General features: G+C 35.9%; 1 protein-coding gene across 2 annotated transcripts in view; it reads right to left on the bottom strand.

Moving 5' to 3' along the window:
• nme7 (NME/NM23 family member 7) overlaps window positions 1-14,319 on the bottom strand; it is a 35,842-nt gene that overhangs the window by 20,379 nt on the left and 1,144 nt on the right. The window contains exons 2-7 of one of the 2 annotated variants that reach the window (XM_082190370.1): window positions 11,079-11,180; window positions 10,827-10,993; window positions 7,686-7,796; window positions 5,466-5,516; window positions 5,079-5,286; window positions 4,835-4,940 (exon numbers count right to left, since the gene is read on the bottom strand). In XM_082190370.1, coding sequence (XP_082046496.1) covers window positions 4,835-4,940; window positions 5,079-5,286; window positions 5,466-5,516; window positions 7,686-7,796; window positions 10,827-10,993; window positions 11,079-11,180 — 745 coding nt within the window. The remainder of the gene's footprint in view (window positions 1-4,834; window positions 4,941-5,078; window positions 5,287-5,465; window positions 5,517-7,685; window positions 7,797-10,826; window positions 10,994-11,078; window positions 11,181-14,319) is intronic. The other variant, XM_082190371.1, reaches the window with a different exon arrangement.

Genomic DNA, 14,319 nt, shown 5'->3' with positions numbered 1-14,319 from the left:
CTAATCATTAGAGAGAAGTCTAATGATTATGGCTTTGAGATGCTAACACAAAGGTTTTAAGTTCAATACCAAGTAGCAGTAATCTAGGAACTCATGTAATCCTGCTCTTTCGACTATACGCCCTTGCTCTAGGGTGACTGTCCCTGCAGTTAAAGAACTATATGTTGCATTGGCCACATCAGTTAAGTGGCAAGTAAGACTTTCGACCTTCTGTTTAACCAGATCATGCTGAGTTAAAAAAAACAGTTCACAATATCATGAAGGTGTGACTTCAAAGGAGAGACTTTGATCTCAATAACACGAGAGCGAATCTCCAGGTCCTCTCCTTTGGACTGAGTGCTGAAAGATTATATTAATAAAAAGCACAGCAGGGTATTTGTACATTAGAACTGATTTAGGGGGTTGTGGTTTCAATTTCAGTACAGTAAGTTTTTACTGTATGTTTTAAAGGCTAACACCAATCATTCAGCGCATATAACATATAAAAAAAAAAAAAGTTTTATATATATATATATATATATATATATATATATATATTATATTTCTGATTCATATATTCATGTTGAATTTGTTTCACAGTGCAGTCAGATATGTTCATGGCTGTCCTTAACACAAAGCAATTACATTTGCTATTTTTTTCTCATATCTTTAAGAGAAAGGGCAAATACTGCAAAGCACAAATCAAATGTGATTTCAATCTTATTTCAATAGCAGAAAAGGGCAAGGATCCGTTTATATATTTCCATATTTAAAATTTAATATTTAAAATTTTCTAAGAAATAAGAGGGAAATGATCATATGTAGCTGACAGAGCATAAACAGATTATTTCCCTATGCACAGTAGTAACTGCTCGGGAGAATTTTCTTTTGTAACATAAATTACATCTTCACACATCCCCAACCTTCCCTCGGCACCACTGGTGACCCTAAAGGTTCCATTTCTGATAGCAGCTTCCAGACACAATCAGCCCTGTTGCTAGGCAATGGTATCAGTGCTGCCTGGCAACACATTTGTCTATTCCAGTCATGAGCCAGTTCAAAACAAAAATCAAACTGCTTTACTATTGGTTGAGGTTTTTCAGTTTAAAAAATACAGATTAATTGGATGACATCTACAAATGCTGTTACTTAAACCCTTGCATTGTTAAAGTGACTTTTTACCGGCTAATAGTTTTGAAAGGAAGTCAAATGTGTTTGAAGGTCTTGATAAGTCAGACAAATGATTTCAGCTACTATTAACCTTATAGTTATAGACTTCGGACCATATGGCGTGAATCTCAGAATTAATGAACTCATTAATGAAGGAGGACCTTGACATTGACCTTGATGACAACATTAACCATCAAGAGAAACTCACTTCGCACTGCATACTAGGTTAATAATTGTATTCTATTAAAAGAACAGAGAAAGTGGGCAGGTAAAAATGCACAACAACTCTGTGATATGACCCTAACCCTGGACAATAGGTTTGAGTAAATCATTACCCATTTATTATGGCATGCTGTTTGGTCGAGTATATGCCAAGCACAGACATTTCAGAGAATTATGACCTTTACCCTACCTACAGCTACAGTATGCACTGTCACTACGCATACTATATAATATAACAAACCAAGGTCACATATGGCATAATTAGCTCATTTTCCACAGCAGTTCAAAAGTTTAGGCTCATTAAGTTTTTTTTTTAAAGAAATTAATCTTTTCTATTTAGCAAGGATGCATTAAATTGATCAAAAGTGACATTTATAATATAAAAAAAAAATCTATTTCACATAAATGCTGTTATTTTGAACTTTCTATTAATCAAAGAATCTGATTTGTTTCTACAAAAATATTTTTCTATAACAAAAAGACATGCCTCTTGCATATTAGAACGATTTCTGAAGGATCATGTGACAATGAAATCTGGAGTAATGGCTGGAGAAAATTAAGCTTTGCCATCACAGGAATACATTACATTTTTAAATATATAAAGAAAATTACAAAGTTATTTTAAATTGTAATAACATTTCATACAACATTGTGTAAGTTTTTACTTTGTAGCAGTGCCACTGCTAAAATTTATAGGGGTTTATACTGGCGGGCCCAATACAACATTCCAGGTTATTCCTGTTGAGGGCGAGATACCAGCTACCCAGGAGATGGGATTCATGGCGAGAAAAAAAGTGAAATACATAAAAAGTTTTTTAAAAACAACCAAAAAAATACATACATATATCTAGAATGTTTAAAATGATAAACGTTTTTTAAAGTTTATCTTTGATAAAAAAAGATCTAAAACTAAATCTGGTCTTACTTTTCACAAGAGTCAACTGAAAAGTAAAGAGTCCTAACCGAGTTCAAGCCATCACACTCCATCAAAATATGGTTCAATGATAAAGGACTCTGGCAAAAAGAAGGTTCTTCACCCATTAACAAAAACGTATGGGTTAGTCTAGAGTGGTCTATTCGACAGTGAGTATAGATAACAGGGTCTCACCAATTTTCTAAATGGACACGGCGTTTTCCACCAACCACAGGATTGATTTTGTAAAGTTTATTTCAATTACACTGCTCCCATTCGGCTTGCCACTTTTTGAGGATTAAAGTGTTTATAATAGGTTTGAGGTCTAAAGGTGGAGACGAGAAATGGAAAGCATACAATCACACAATCCAATCTTACACAGTAACATTGCACAGTAACTATGACATTACACAGGATGAGACTATAGTTTTAAGTTAAAATCAGTGCGTAACTACAGTTTAGAGATGAGAACAACATGCTATTGTAGTCTATAATCTAAAAGTAATGTTACAACACAAAGTGAACCAAGCCACATGACTATGCTGAAAAAATTAACAGAGCAGTCGCCGCATAATCTGTCTAATTACAGTCATGTAGCGGCTCTCTCGGCAGGGACTTTCATTACTGGCTATTTTTATTTACTCCTTTTAGAAACCTGGTGGGTTCCAGATCTCCAATCAAAAGATAATCAGGGCTGCAATCCTCTTTAAAATCAGTGGTTGCCAGCACTTTTGATGGAGTTCTTGAGAACAAACACACTGCAGGAGGTTGGTAGCTGGAATATGAGTGTGGGTGTGCAATTGGTTGGACAACTTGGTGAATAACAGAGAGTTGGCACAATGCTAGTCGAAATGAAGTTGAGCAAAAGCTACAAAAGTGACCATAAGACTTCACTGTAGTGCTTTTGAAATATTTCTGACCATTTTGAACGTTATTTTGATGGGACTGCGAGATTCACAATATGAAAAGAACATTTCAATAATGAGGCAAATTATAAGTGAAGGATTGAAACCCCTAAAATCGACAGATAAAGTGCGTCAAAACTGTTTGAGGTCTTGAAGCACGTATCTTTTTGTGTTCATGACTGATTGGGTCTGTTGTTGGGGTTCTGGTGTGTGTGTGATTGTGTAACATTCCCTCCAGGTTACTCAGCCCACAGCAATGTACAAAATCAACTTGGGGCCTGCTTAGCCCATGGCCACTATGTGAAATATCTACCTCAGCCCTATCGAGAGGATTTGAGATTTCACAGGTCAGTGCCCTGGCGGCATGCTCCATGAACAGGGATCAGGAGACGGATTTGAACAAATCCGGAGCGAAGGCTTGGTTAAGAGTACGAACTGGCTTTGGGGGTTTTATACTCATCAACGTATAACAAGCAAAACAACAGTAGGCCAGGAGGGCATGAAGACAGTTTTATAAGCAGAAGACAATCACGAAAGGACAAAAGGACTCTGAAGTAACACCCTCACTAGCTGAACTGCTCCTTTCATTCATAAGAACCGAGTTTAAACTTCCACCAAATCCACCACTCTGGTTTCACTTTGAAAAGAATAATTATTTTGAGAAGATATGAAAAATGAAATTGTTGTTTTTAAAATCCAGCACTGGTCTGGGTGGAGGCCTGTTTCACATCGCACACATAACTGCAAAAGCATAAAATAAAACTATAAATTATAGAATGGTTATCAGAATCCATTGATAAACTGCTTAGAAGTTCTTATAATTTTATGGTTGTGATCTAATTTGTGTGAGGCCTTTTCAACAGTCCAACTTACAACTAAATAGTCATTAATCTACTTCAAACAAAACACAAACTTCAAAAGGCAAAATATAAACGGTCTGGATTCAGTCAGATTTACTGAACAGGAAGTGTTGTTTGAATGTCTGTGACTGTGTACCTTCGGATCAAACCTGACAGATGTCTTTTTTCCAACAATGGGTGAGTGATTCCCTCTCTAGCAATAGGTTTCATAAAAGCTTAGGCTTATAGTGCATCATTCAGAATTCAACATGCTAAGCGCTGTAAAAACCGACTCTATACCAATTTATGAACTGGTTTTACCTATTTATTGAAAAGAGCAAAAAAAAAAAAAAAAGATTTACTCACAAATTAGCCGTGACTATGGCTTCAGAGCAAGTTCAGCACTCTACAAGAGCATTGCTCCCAGATGGAAAATAGGTTTAGTTTAAACCTTCAAATGGCAAAATATAGTACAAAATGTACAAAGAAAAAACATTTACAGTTTTAAAATACTATATACTGTGTATATATATATATATATATATACACATATATATACTTGGACCAGCATTTAAGAGAACATAGACTAAGTTAGTATTGTCTGGGACAGGAATGATGGGGTATGACATATCGGCACATTCTTCTAATGATAATGTGCACTTATAAACAGAGATGGGTTAATAATACACTACAAACAGCACATTACAAATAGCAAATATTTAACTACGCTATATCTCATCTATAATAGGTAATTTCAAAGATGACTGATTAGACATGATATTGTCAGTGTCTGTGTGTGGGTTTACCCTCTGAGATGGCATGCGGTTTGATGATGCAGCAGGTGCAGTCTGAGTACTTGGCTGTATTGGAGGGACCGTGACCAGCAGTGGAGGGGAAAAAGAACTCCAGCTCCTAACAGACAAAAATAGGTATAATTAAAAACACAACCAATCATTTCCTTTGACTTAATTAGTATATTACTGGAATAATTTGATTAAGAAAAGACTTATAAGCTTGATTAATTGCTTTTGACAGTTGCTTTTTTGTTACCCGTGCAGCAGATGCCAATGAGTCTGAACCATGTCCTGCATTTTTAGTGCCATCGGTACCAAACTGGGCTCTGAGACTATGCGCTGCATCTTTCTGTGCCACACCAGAATCAGTCGGGCCCAGAACTTTTCTCCAGGTCGACACTGCCTCATCCCCCATCAGCTCCATAGCAATCACAGGACCAGAGCTTACAAACTGCACCAGATTACTGTTGTTGAAGAAGAAGCAACTTTATGCTTGGTGTTTCTGAGTGTATTTGTGGTTAAAAACAAGCAAAGTCATGTCAAAGTCACTGTGACAATCTCAATGTTGGTGGTTCAGGTGTCAGAGTCTCCTTCAAAACCAGCCCTTACATATAAGTCAATCATTGACTCAGGAAAGACTCACTTGAAAAAAGACTTTGACTGATGTTCCATGTAAAAGTCCGCTGCCTGCTTCCTGTAAGAAAGCCATAAAAGTACACAGAGTTAATAAATGATCTCCAAACCCTACCATCTCTCGGCTGACTCCTAAAGTGAAATAGAGTTTTATGTATGAAACTAAGGAGCAAAAAGTGCCCTTAAGTTTTTATAAAGTGTGCATTTCATCTTAATACCGTTTTTTTGTAATTATGTCATATATTAATCTGATGACACGTCAATTAGTGTGAGAAATATGACTGTAACACAACTTGCACATCTTCATACTCTGACAAGGACTGTCTCTGTCAATGAACAGCTGTTTGCTACTTTGAGGAAAGGTTAAAGCAGCAAAACCTGACCAGGCTAAAACAACATGGTCTATCAAAGAAACTCTCAGAGTCAGCATATTTCAAGAGGAAAAGGAAAGAATAAACATCAGCATTTTCCATTCTCCAAAAAATTTAGTACTAAACCACGTGTATAGTGACATACAGACAAAAACATATAGTTTGAATTCACTGTTGTTTTGGATCATATTTTATGCCAAATACATAAATATAAAACTGTCAAATGTTTTAGTGCTGATGGGGTGTCTACAAATGTACAATGCTAGTTTTGTCATTTCAGGCATCTAAAATACATGAAAATGTTATTCCCTCTCATACAATCAGGCTGTCCAAGCTTTAAAAAAAGCAAATAAGCTATTATGATTATCTGACTTCCCTTTAATGCTGTTGTTTGTTGCAGTTTGGGCTCGTGTTGTTATAACTAAAACTAAACTATAACTAAAATTAATAAACTAATAAAAACTAAATAATAATAAACTTAAACTTGTAATTCTTTTTTAATAAAAAATATAAATATTAGAGGAAAAACCTAAACTTAAATTTTTTTAATGAAAATTAGAAATGTTGCTTTGGCAACTACCTAAAGATTAAATTGAAGCACTAAAATGACTAAAAATGAAATAAAAACAAATTAAAGCATATAGAACTATTTAACAAATAAAAATAACAAAAGGCACATAACAAAATGACTAAAACAAACAAAAATTTAAATGAAAACTGATTTATTTTTTATTTGTATTGAGTTTGAGCCTATTAACGTGTATAGTACTATATCATTGCATTTACATACTTTGTTATAATGTTTACAAAGCAAATGCATTTTAATTTTTTTTACTTATGTAGTGTTTATAACATTATAATTGGAGGAACAATAATGCATTTAGCTGATTTTAACCTTGGTTGAAGTTAACTTATATTTTGAAGGTCTCTGCTTTGCACGACTCATTCTGGTTTGTGTCCTTTATTACCTATTTTTGTAGTTATGAACACAAAAGCTCATAAATCACTTTAAAGCCATTTTACTGTGAAATTACCAGAAATGTCCTCCGATTTACTCGTAACGACTCCTCTAATCTGAAGGGCGAATCCAGTAAAGCAATCTGGGCTGATTTGCTCAAGGGCACAATTTTACTTGAAGACAATTGTGATTCAGTAACTCCCCGGTTCTTGGGTCATTTCTCCCTGTGATTGAACACACAGTCTTTGTGCTGGCAGCCCAGACCTGTAACTTTTATTTTACCAGTGCCCAAATTACCACCACTTTTAAAATCATAAACTGATCTTAACAAGACAGGCCAAATAAATCATGTCTGCAGCTTTAAACACTGCTTCTTTTCTCTTACGCTCTCCCTTCTCACAACCTCAGTTAATAATTACTGCATTGTGCTGTGAATATAATCCACTCCTGGTACTGTGCAAAGGCAGCCACTAATGAAATACCCTGCTATTTGCAAGTCTTACATAGCAAATTGCTTCAGAATATAGAACACAGAGTGTGCAAATTTTTTGTCTTTCATTCTTGACCTGATCTGTCTGTGCTAAAAACAGTCAGGTGCTCAGAGAAGAACAAGTGTATGTCTTTGCCAGGTTAATGTATAGAGCAAGCAGTGCATGAGTTTTTTGCTGAGATATACTTTTTAACTGAACATGTGACTTTGGCAAATCCACCCATGACCATTTCTCAGAATCACTCGTGGGTTACTTTAAAACTGAAACACCTCATTAGAATAATTAGTCTTAAACTGCTTTGAGCACGAATCCTTTTCTTTGCACCTATTTGTAGGGTGACATTTTGCTGAAGGACTGCTGCCAGTATCATCATTCTTAAAGTCTACATAAATTAAACATAAATTACTTACAATGTAAGCTTGGTCATTTTGGCTTTGGTGACGATAAGGTTGGCATCATAAATCATCTGAATAATGTCGCCAATTTTAGTGAAAGCGTCTGGCTTAATCATAGCCAAAGTCCTGAAGAAGACACAAAACAGATATACTACCACAGTATAAAAATATAGTATCCAAGTAGAAAGCAAATCAGAAAGTAAGATATGTCTCATAATTGAACCAAAGTAGAAACAGCCTGGAGATTACATTTTGGAACCCTATATGTAATATTTTGTAGCACAGACCATGTTTTGAGATTTATTGAGAAGAAAGTTTTTGAGAAATATATCAAATGCAAGGCAAAGACGCCAGTGTTTTTGCCCAGTACAATAATTAAACACAGCCACACATATAGGCATATCTGAGACAAAGACACCACATACATATTGTAGCAGTTCAGCACCATGTACATTTAGCTCTTGTTAATATTTGATTAAAGAGCTTAAACAATGAAAGTAAAACACAGCAAATGGATTCCATCTCAAAGCGACAACTGCTGCTTTCAGACTTCTCAAAGGCTGGTTCATAAATATTAATGAGTCGCTGAAAAATCAATTGAGGTTTTCCTCAAGTTATCATCAAATGAATCATAACATCTAGTTAAAAATTGATACAGGGTTTAAATAATTTCTTTAAAAAGGAAAACTTGAATCTTTTAAATTTACCCTAAGCATTAGATAAAGTTGCTGTCACAGTACTATATATGATGGTCTGGCTAAACAACAGCAGTCAATTGAGTCAGTTCAAGTCTACTTTGAAGATTGCATAATATATTGCCTTGAGTCTGTCCCTCTGTGATATTTCCCAAATTTATATTCATGGCACACCACCATGAATCTCACAGGAGAGAAAGAGCAGTGGGAAATAGTGTGAATGTGAGTGATATAACAGGAAGAGCTGATTCATTAGAGTAGTAATCATTGTTCAGTGATTTTTAACAGGAGACACAGCAGCTCATCTCATCTACAAAATTACATTAGCAGGTGTTTGAGGAGGAGCCGCCACAGGGGGAAAAAAAGAAAAAGAACTGTTAATTACTTTTTCTTGTGACATACAATAAGCTATTCATCACCCTAAATGAAGAAGATGATTAAAATGTCTTGTGACGATCTGGTTTAAAGGAATAGTTCCAAGCCTATATGACTTTCATTATTCATTCACTGATTTGGTTCAGTTCAACGCAATGAGTGAGTAATTCAATGATTAATGAATGCAGTGGTTAACAGCTTAGTGGAAGGGAAGATTATCAGTGAATAATGACAAAATCTAGGCCTTTTGTCACACAAAACTATAGTATAACTTCAGAAGACCAGGGATTTTTTGATTACTTTTATTTTAACAATATTTTGATTTTAATATAATTTAATATGTTTGGTGTGAACCTTTCCTTTAAAGGGATTAGTTGGCCAAAATGAAAATTCTGTCATAATTTACTCAACTTCATGAAATGAAACCTGAATGACTTTCTGTGGAACATAAAATGAAATATTTTGAGAAACGTCTCACTGTTTTTTATTGTCCAAACAATAGAACTCAATGGTAACCAAAATTGTTTGGTTGCCAACTTCCTTCAAAATATCTTCTTTTGTGTTCGGCAGAAGAAACTTGCCAACTTTGGATCGATATAAAAAATCCTTGTATAATATTGGGAGCACAAGCTGTAATCGCTGCCTAACACTTTCATTTGTGTCTGTATAACTACAGCCAAATTTACAGAAAAGTTGTGGCGTTTTGTTAATTTGGAATAAAATCAAGAATCTATGATTTGTTAATTCTCTTGAACCTTTATTTAAATGACAAATTTTAATGGTTTGATGGCTGCAACACACTCCAAAAAAGCTGGGACAGAAGCATGTTCACCCCTGTGTCACATCACCTTTCCTTTTAATTATACTTTTTAATGATTTGGGAATTGAGAATACTAATTGAAATATTTGCCCAATCTCGCCTGATACAAGTCAGCTGCTCAACGCTCTGTAGTGATAGTTGTCTGATTCTCCTTTACACGATGGGCCATACATTTTGAACAAGAGACTGATCTGGACTGCAGGCAGTCAAGCACATCCACTCTATGGTGTAGAGTCTAGAAACCACTCTGTTTTAGCAAGTGCAGAATGAGGCCTGCCATTGTCTTGCTTCCCAGGAAAGATGTCATCTTGATGGCAGTATATGTCTCTGTACAACCCCAATATATGCCTCCACATCAATGGCACCTGTCAATCAATGGCACCTCCACATCAATGGTCACCCATGCTGTTTGTACTGATGCATCACCCAAGCATGACAGATGTTTGCTTTTGCACCTGTTGCTGATGAAAGTCTGGATGGTCCTTTTCATCTTTGGGACTCAAAACTCAATGTCCGTTTTCCCCCAAAACAAGCTGAACCGTGGACTCATCCGACCATAGCACACATTTTATTGCATTTTACAAAATGTCCCAACTTTTCTGGAATTGGTGTTGCAAATGACATTAACTAATCACATAACATGTAGTTTCTTATTGCTGTATATTACTCCCATATTGACATTACTTTGACACGTTCAACTCTAGCTGATAACAGAATACTCCCTAATTGTAACAAAGAAAAATATTCTGTAAAGCTGCTTTGAAACAATATGTATTGTGAAAAGCGCTGAATTGAATAGAAGAAATAAAGTCATATAGGTTTGGAAAGACATGAGGGTGAGTAAATAGTTTTATTATTTTTTGTAAACTATACCTTTAAAGGCCCGTTTACACCAAGGACGATAACTATAAAGATAACGATGAAGATAATCGTTCTCAAAATTAACAAATAGCAGAGTTCACACCACAGCAAGAACGATAACGGCACAGAGAAACGATATCGTTGGAATCACTTTCAGAATGATTTTATGAACGATAAAAACATTGACAGCTAATCAGAATCCATCCTGCTGTAACGAGCTTGAGCATTTAAAAAGTGACAGACAAGCAAACACTTAGAATAAACAGAACCATATTGTCCGCTGATGTGGACGCTAATATAGTTATCTTTATATTTTTCATACTTGGTGTGAATGGGCCTTAAGGCTCTATTTTTGTGAACTAATAAGACAGGTCTTGCCTCAGTAGATGTTCAAGAATAAAGTACCTCTCCTTCTTACTGCCCAGTTTGTTGGCGGTGTACTGATCCCCATAACCTATGAGGTTCAGCTGACGTGAAAAGACGTTTACTCGGTTGCCAACAAACAGATCCTCTGGATGAAGCTCATCAAACTTGACCCTCCGTAGGAAGGTACGCTGATTCTTCATATCAAACTGTATAAGATAAACATACATGTGAAGGGACAAAGCTCAAGCATAGCTGAAAGTCAGGCGCTGAAATCTGAGAATAGGAACGCACCATCTCCACGGAGCCATCTTTAGGGTAGTAGAGCAGCTGGTATCGTCGCAGCAGAGCAGCGCTGGGGTCCAACCACTCAGCCAGAAAGGCAAAGCGTTCCTCCTGTGCATAACACAACAGACACAACAAAACACACAGTCAAGCCAGGCCCGGCAGGGGAATGTCACTGATCTGACCCTCTTGCTTGGACAGGGAGTCACAACAGCCGCGCTCTGACCCTCACTAGAGACGGGCAGCTGGGCCTGTTAACATGCGGAGTCAGAGGTTCCGACTTTGAACCAGCCCTCTGATCCCCTGGGGAGCATCGATGCAAATGGGGAGCCATAATCCAACTGCTCCTAAAAACAAGCACTACACACTTGCGTAAACATTAGGGCTGCACAAATATAGAAACTAATTATCCATATGATCGCTAATATATTATAAATCCACATGTCGTCATTGGAGGGCACAACCCAAAAATGTTGTTGTGGGCCCTGTGATGAGAAGGGGCATTTATGCTATATAGCTTTTACTCATGGAGCCTGAGGAAGATGGAATAAAAATTGTGTTCCAAGAATTTTTAGAACGGCCCATTATATCGCAATACTACCAAAATGAATTAATATTAATGGAATAATTCGTGGAGAATTTGTTGTATCCAGCCATGTCTGACAAAAAAAACTAAACTAAACAAAAGAGTGCACTTGTTATTGTTGGAATTTTTAGTGTAAACACACTACTCTACTATATAAATACTACTCTAATAGTGCATAAGTTTGCAAATTAGGGTTGCACCTATAGATATGTGAATTTAGACACCACAACAGTATCTCTCTCTCTCTCTCTCTCTCTCTCTCTCTCTCTCTCACACACACACACACACACACACACAGTATGACGGTAACAGTTTGTAAATACTGAGAACTGGTAGACAGTCACAAAAATAATGCTTTGAATATAAACTAAAGAAACACAAAACATACATTTACTAACAACCAGAAAATGAATGCAACCGTAAATAAATAAATACATAATTTTATTTATTTTTTTTATTCAAAGCAGGACCCTTTAGGACTTTGCCATTCTAATACTAAAAATATTATTTCATGAGTATTTAATATAGCACTTGAAAACAAACTATAGATGTTATTAAAATAGATCAGACTATCAAAATCAGTGTTACTGTTGTTCCACTATTAAGTAGCCGATTTCACCTTGATACCAACTCAGAGGTGCCCTTGAACAAAACATGGAGAGCTAGCATGTTGGTGTGATCGCTGTCCCTGCAGAGCGCCACCTTGTGGGTGAACTTTATAGAACAGGCACATGTGATTGATGGGCACGTAACCGACCACACAAGCTGCATAGTGATGAGAAAATATCTGCAGATTTTCTGTTGATCAGTGGACATCTAAAGTCATGCACATGAGAGTAGGCCTACAACAGTAACTCATAATAGTTATTAATATTTATAATAACTGACATAATAACTGGCAGATAAATTATCATCTTCAGTGTATATTAGAATGGCAGTAATTTGATGTTGCATTTCTAGGCCCTATGCCATCCATCCTTCATGCCACATGCTCGATAATTTATAGAGGCAAGGACACCATGTCAACAGTGAGGGCTAACAGCATCACATTATCTAATTTAACAACAAATCATAAGTGCATCTGCAACATTATCTTATTCATCGTTCCTTACACTCAATGAGAGAATGAGAATCCCTTTAACATAACTGAGCGATCCATCTTAAACCTAACAGGGCCTCTTCCCCAAACAAGAGCTATTTTTACCTCTCAGTCAGCTGTGACAGAGATGATACTGACAATGAACAGCCTTCTTTGTACAAAAATACACTTGAGGCACAGGTCTGAAAAGCCATAAAACACATCTCCAGACTCTATTTAGAGTCAAATTATGATGTCTAGAGTGAAGGTTTGGGCTGAAGCTAAAAGTTCTCATGTTGTCTGCACTGACACCAGTAGTTATCACCTTGTGTCTGAGGCCTTGTACCAGTCAACAAGATGTAAATATAAATGTGAAGACAGCTAAAATCTATTTTGTGCCAGCACTAAACATTAAACAATTGACACAAAATAGTTTTTGATTTGTATCTTGTGTTCCAATTCTTAAATCAAGATTAATTTACTTGAGAAGGAAAATGACTTGTAAAAATATCTGTCGATGGAGTAAGTAAAATAATTTAGTTTTTCCTTTTAAATAACCTGTAAAAATTCCTTTGAAATTTCCTGTATCACATAGCCTACACAAATTTCTAACTAAGGCCTCTAAATTATCATCATGAGCAAAACTTTGCTGAAAAACTTGTTGAACACAATCTATAGGCCTACTAAATGCCTTCTGCACTCTGAAAGAAAGTTATTTTTTTTAGCTAGTAAAAGGCCTTTTAGTAAATCCAAAAACGTCCCCCTTCAGGTCATGCATGATACATTTGTCTTTTTGCTGATTTTTTATAAATTAAACATAATAACTTTTATATTGTTAGTAATATTTTAAGATGAACACTGGACTGAAGCAACTTAAGGTTTACTTGATTATCCATACATCATTTTAGATTCATGTTAAAATGTGAGTATCAAATATGATACATCACAGCTTTTGAGGAACGTTTATTTGTACATCTCTCAATGTATTTCATTGCATTATATGGTTTGCCTTTCACAATAAAAACTGCAGAACTTTGATCATAAAACTAAGTAGTTAAATATCATCTTACTAAGACGCATTATTGTGAGATATACGTAGAGTGACACTTGCATTTTTCTAAAGGTTCAATAAACTGTTCATATGTCAGGCGTTTACTTAAGAAAGTATCAACTTTTGTACCGGAAAATGAGACAAAAGAACTAAGCAATAAAATGAGTTTTTGCAGTGCAGTGCTTTGACAATATGACAAAAACAGCTCTTGTAATAAAACACTAGCCTACATTTTCATAATCAAGACTACTGAGGAGTTTTATGGCATTTCACCAATCTAAGTGGGGAAGATTCGGCAGGTAGTCACCCCCTACAGATTTGTGCAAAATAAGAGATATTATATATCCACATTCTGCCTTGGCCTAAGTTACCTGAGGACATCTGTATGTCTAATAAGAAAGATGGAGGGCTTTTTCACTCATTTTAGCACCACACAGTGCACCCTATCTGTTTTTCTAAAAGGAAAGTGTCATAAAAACTGAATGGTTTTTTTAGTATGTGAGTGTTTACAGCAGGAATGAAAGCACGCTCAGGG

The sequence above is a fragment of the Leuciscus leuciscus genome, assembly GCF_965113295.1.
Source record: "Leuciscus leuciscus genome assembly, chromosome: 14".
NCBI lineage: Eukaryota > Metazoa > Chordata > Actinopteri > Cypriniformes > Leuciscidae > Leuciscus > Leuciscus leuciscus.
The sequence above is the reverse complement of the archived record's forward strand: the minus strand, read 5'-3'. Positions and strand labels throughout refer to the sequence as shown.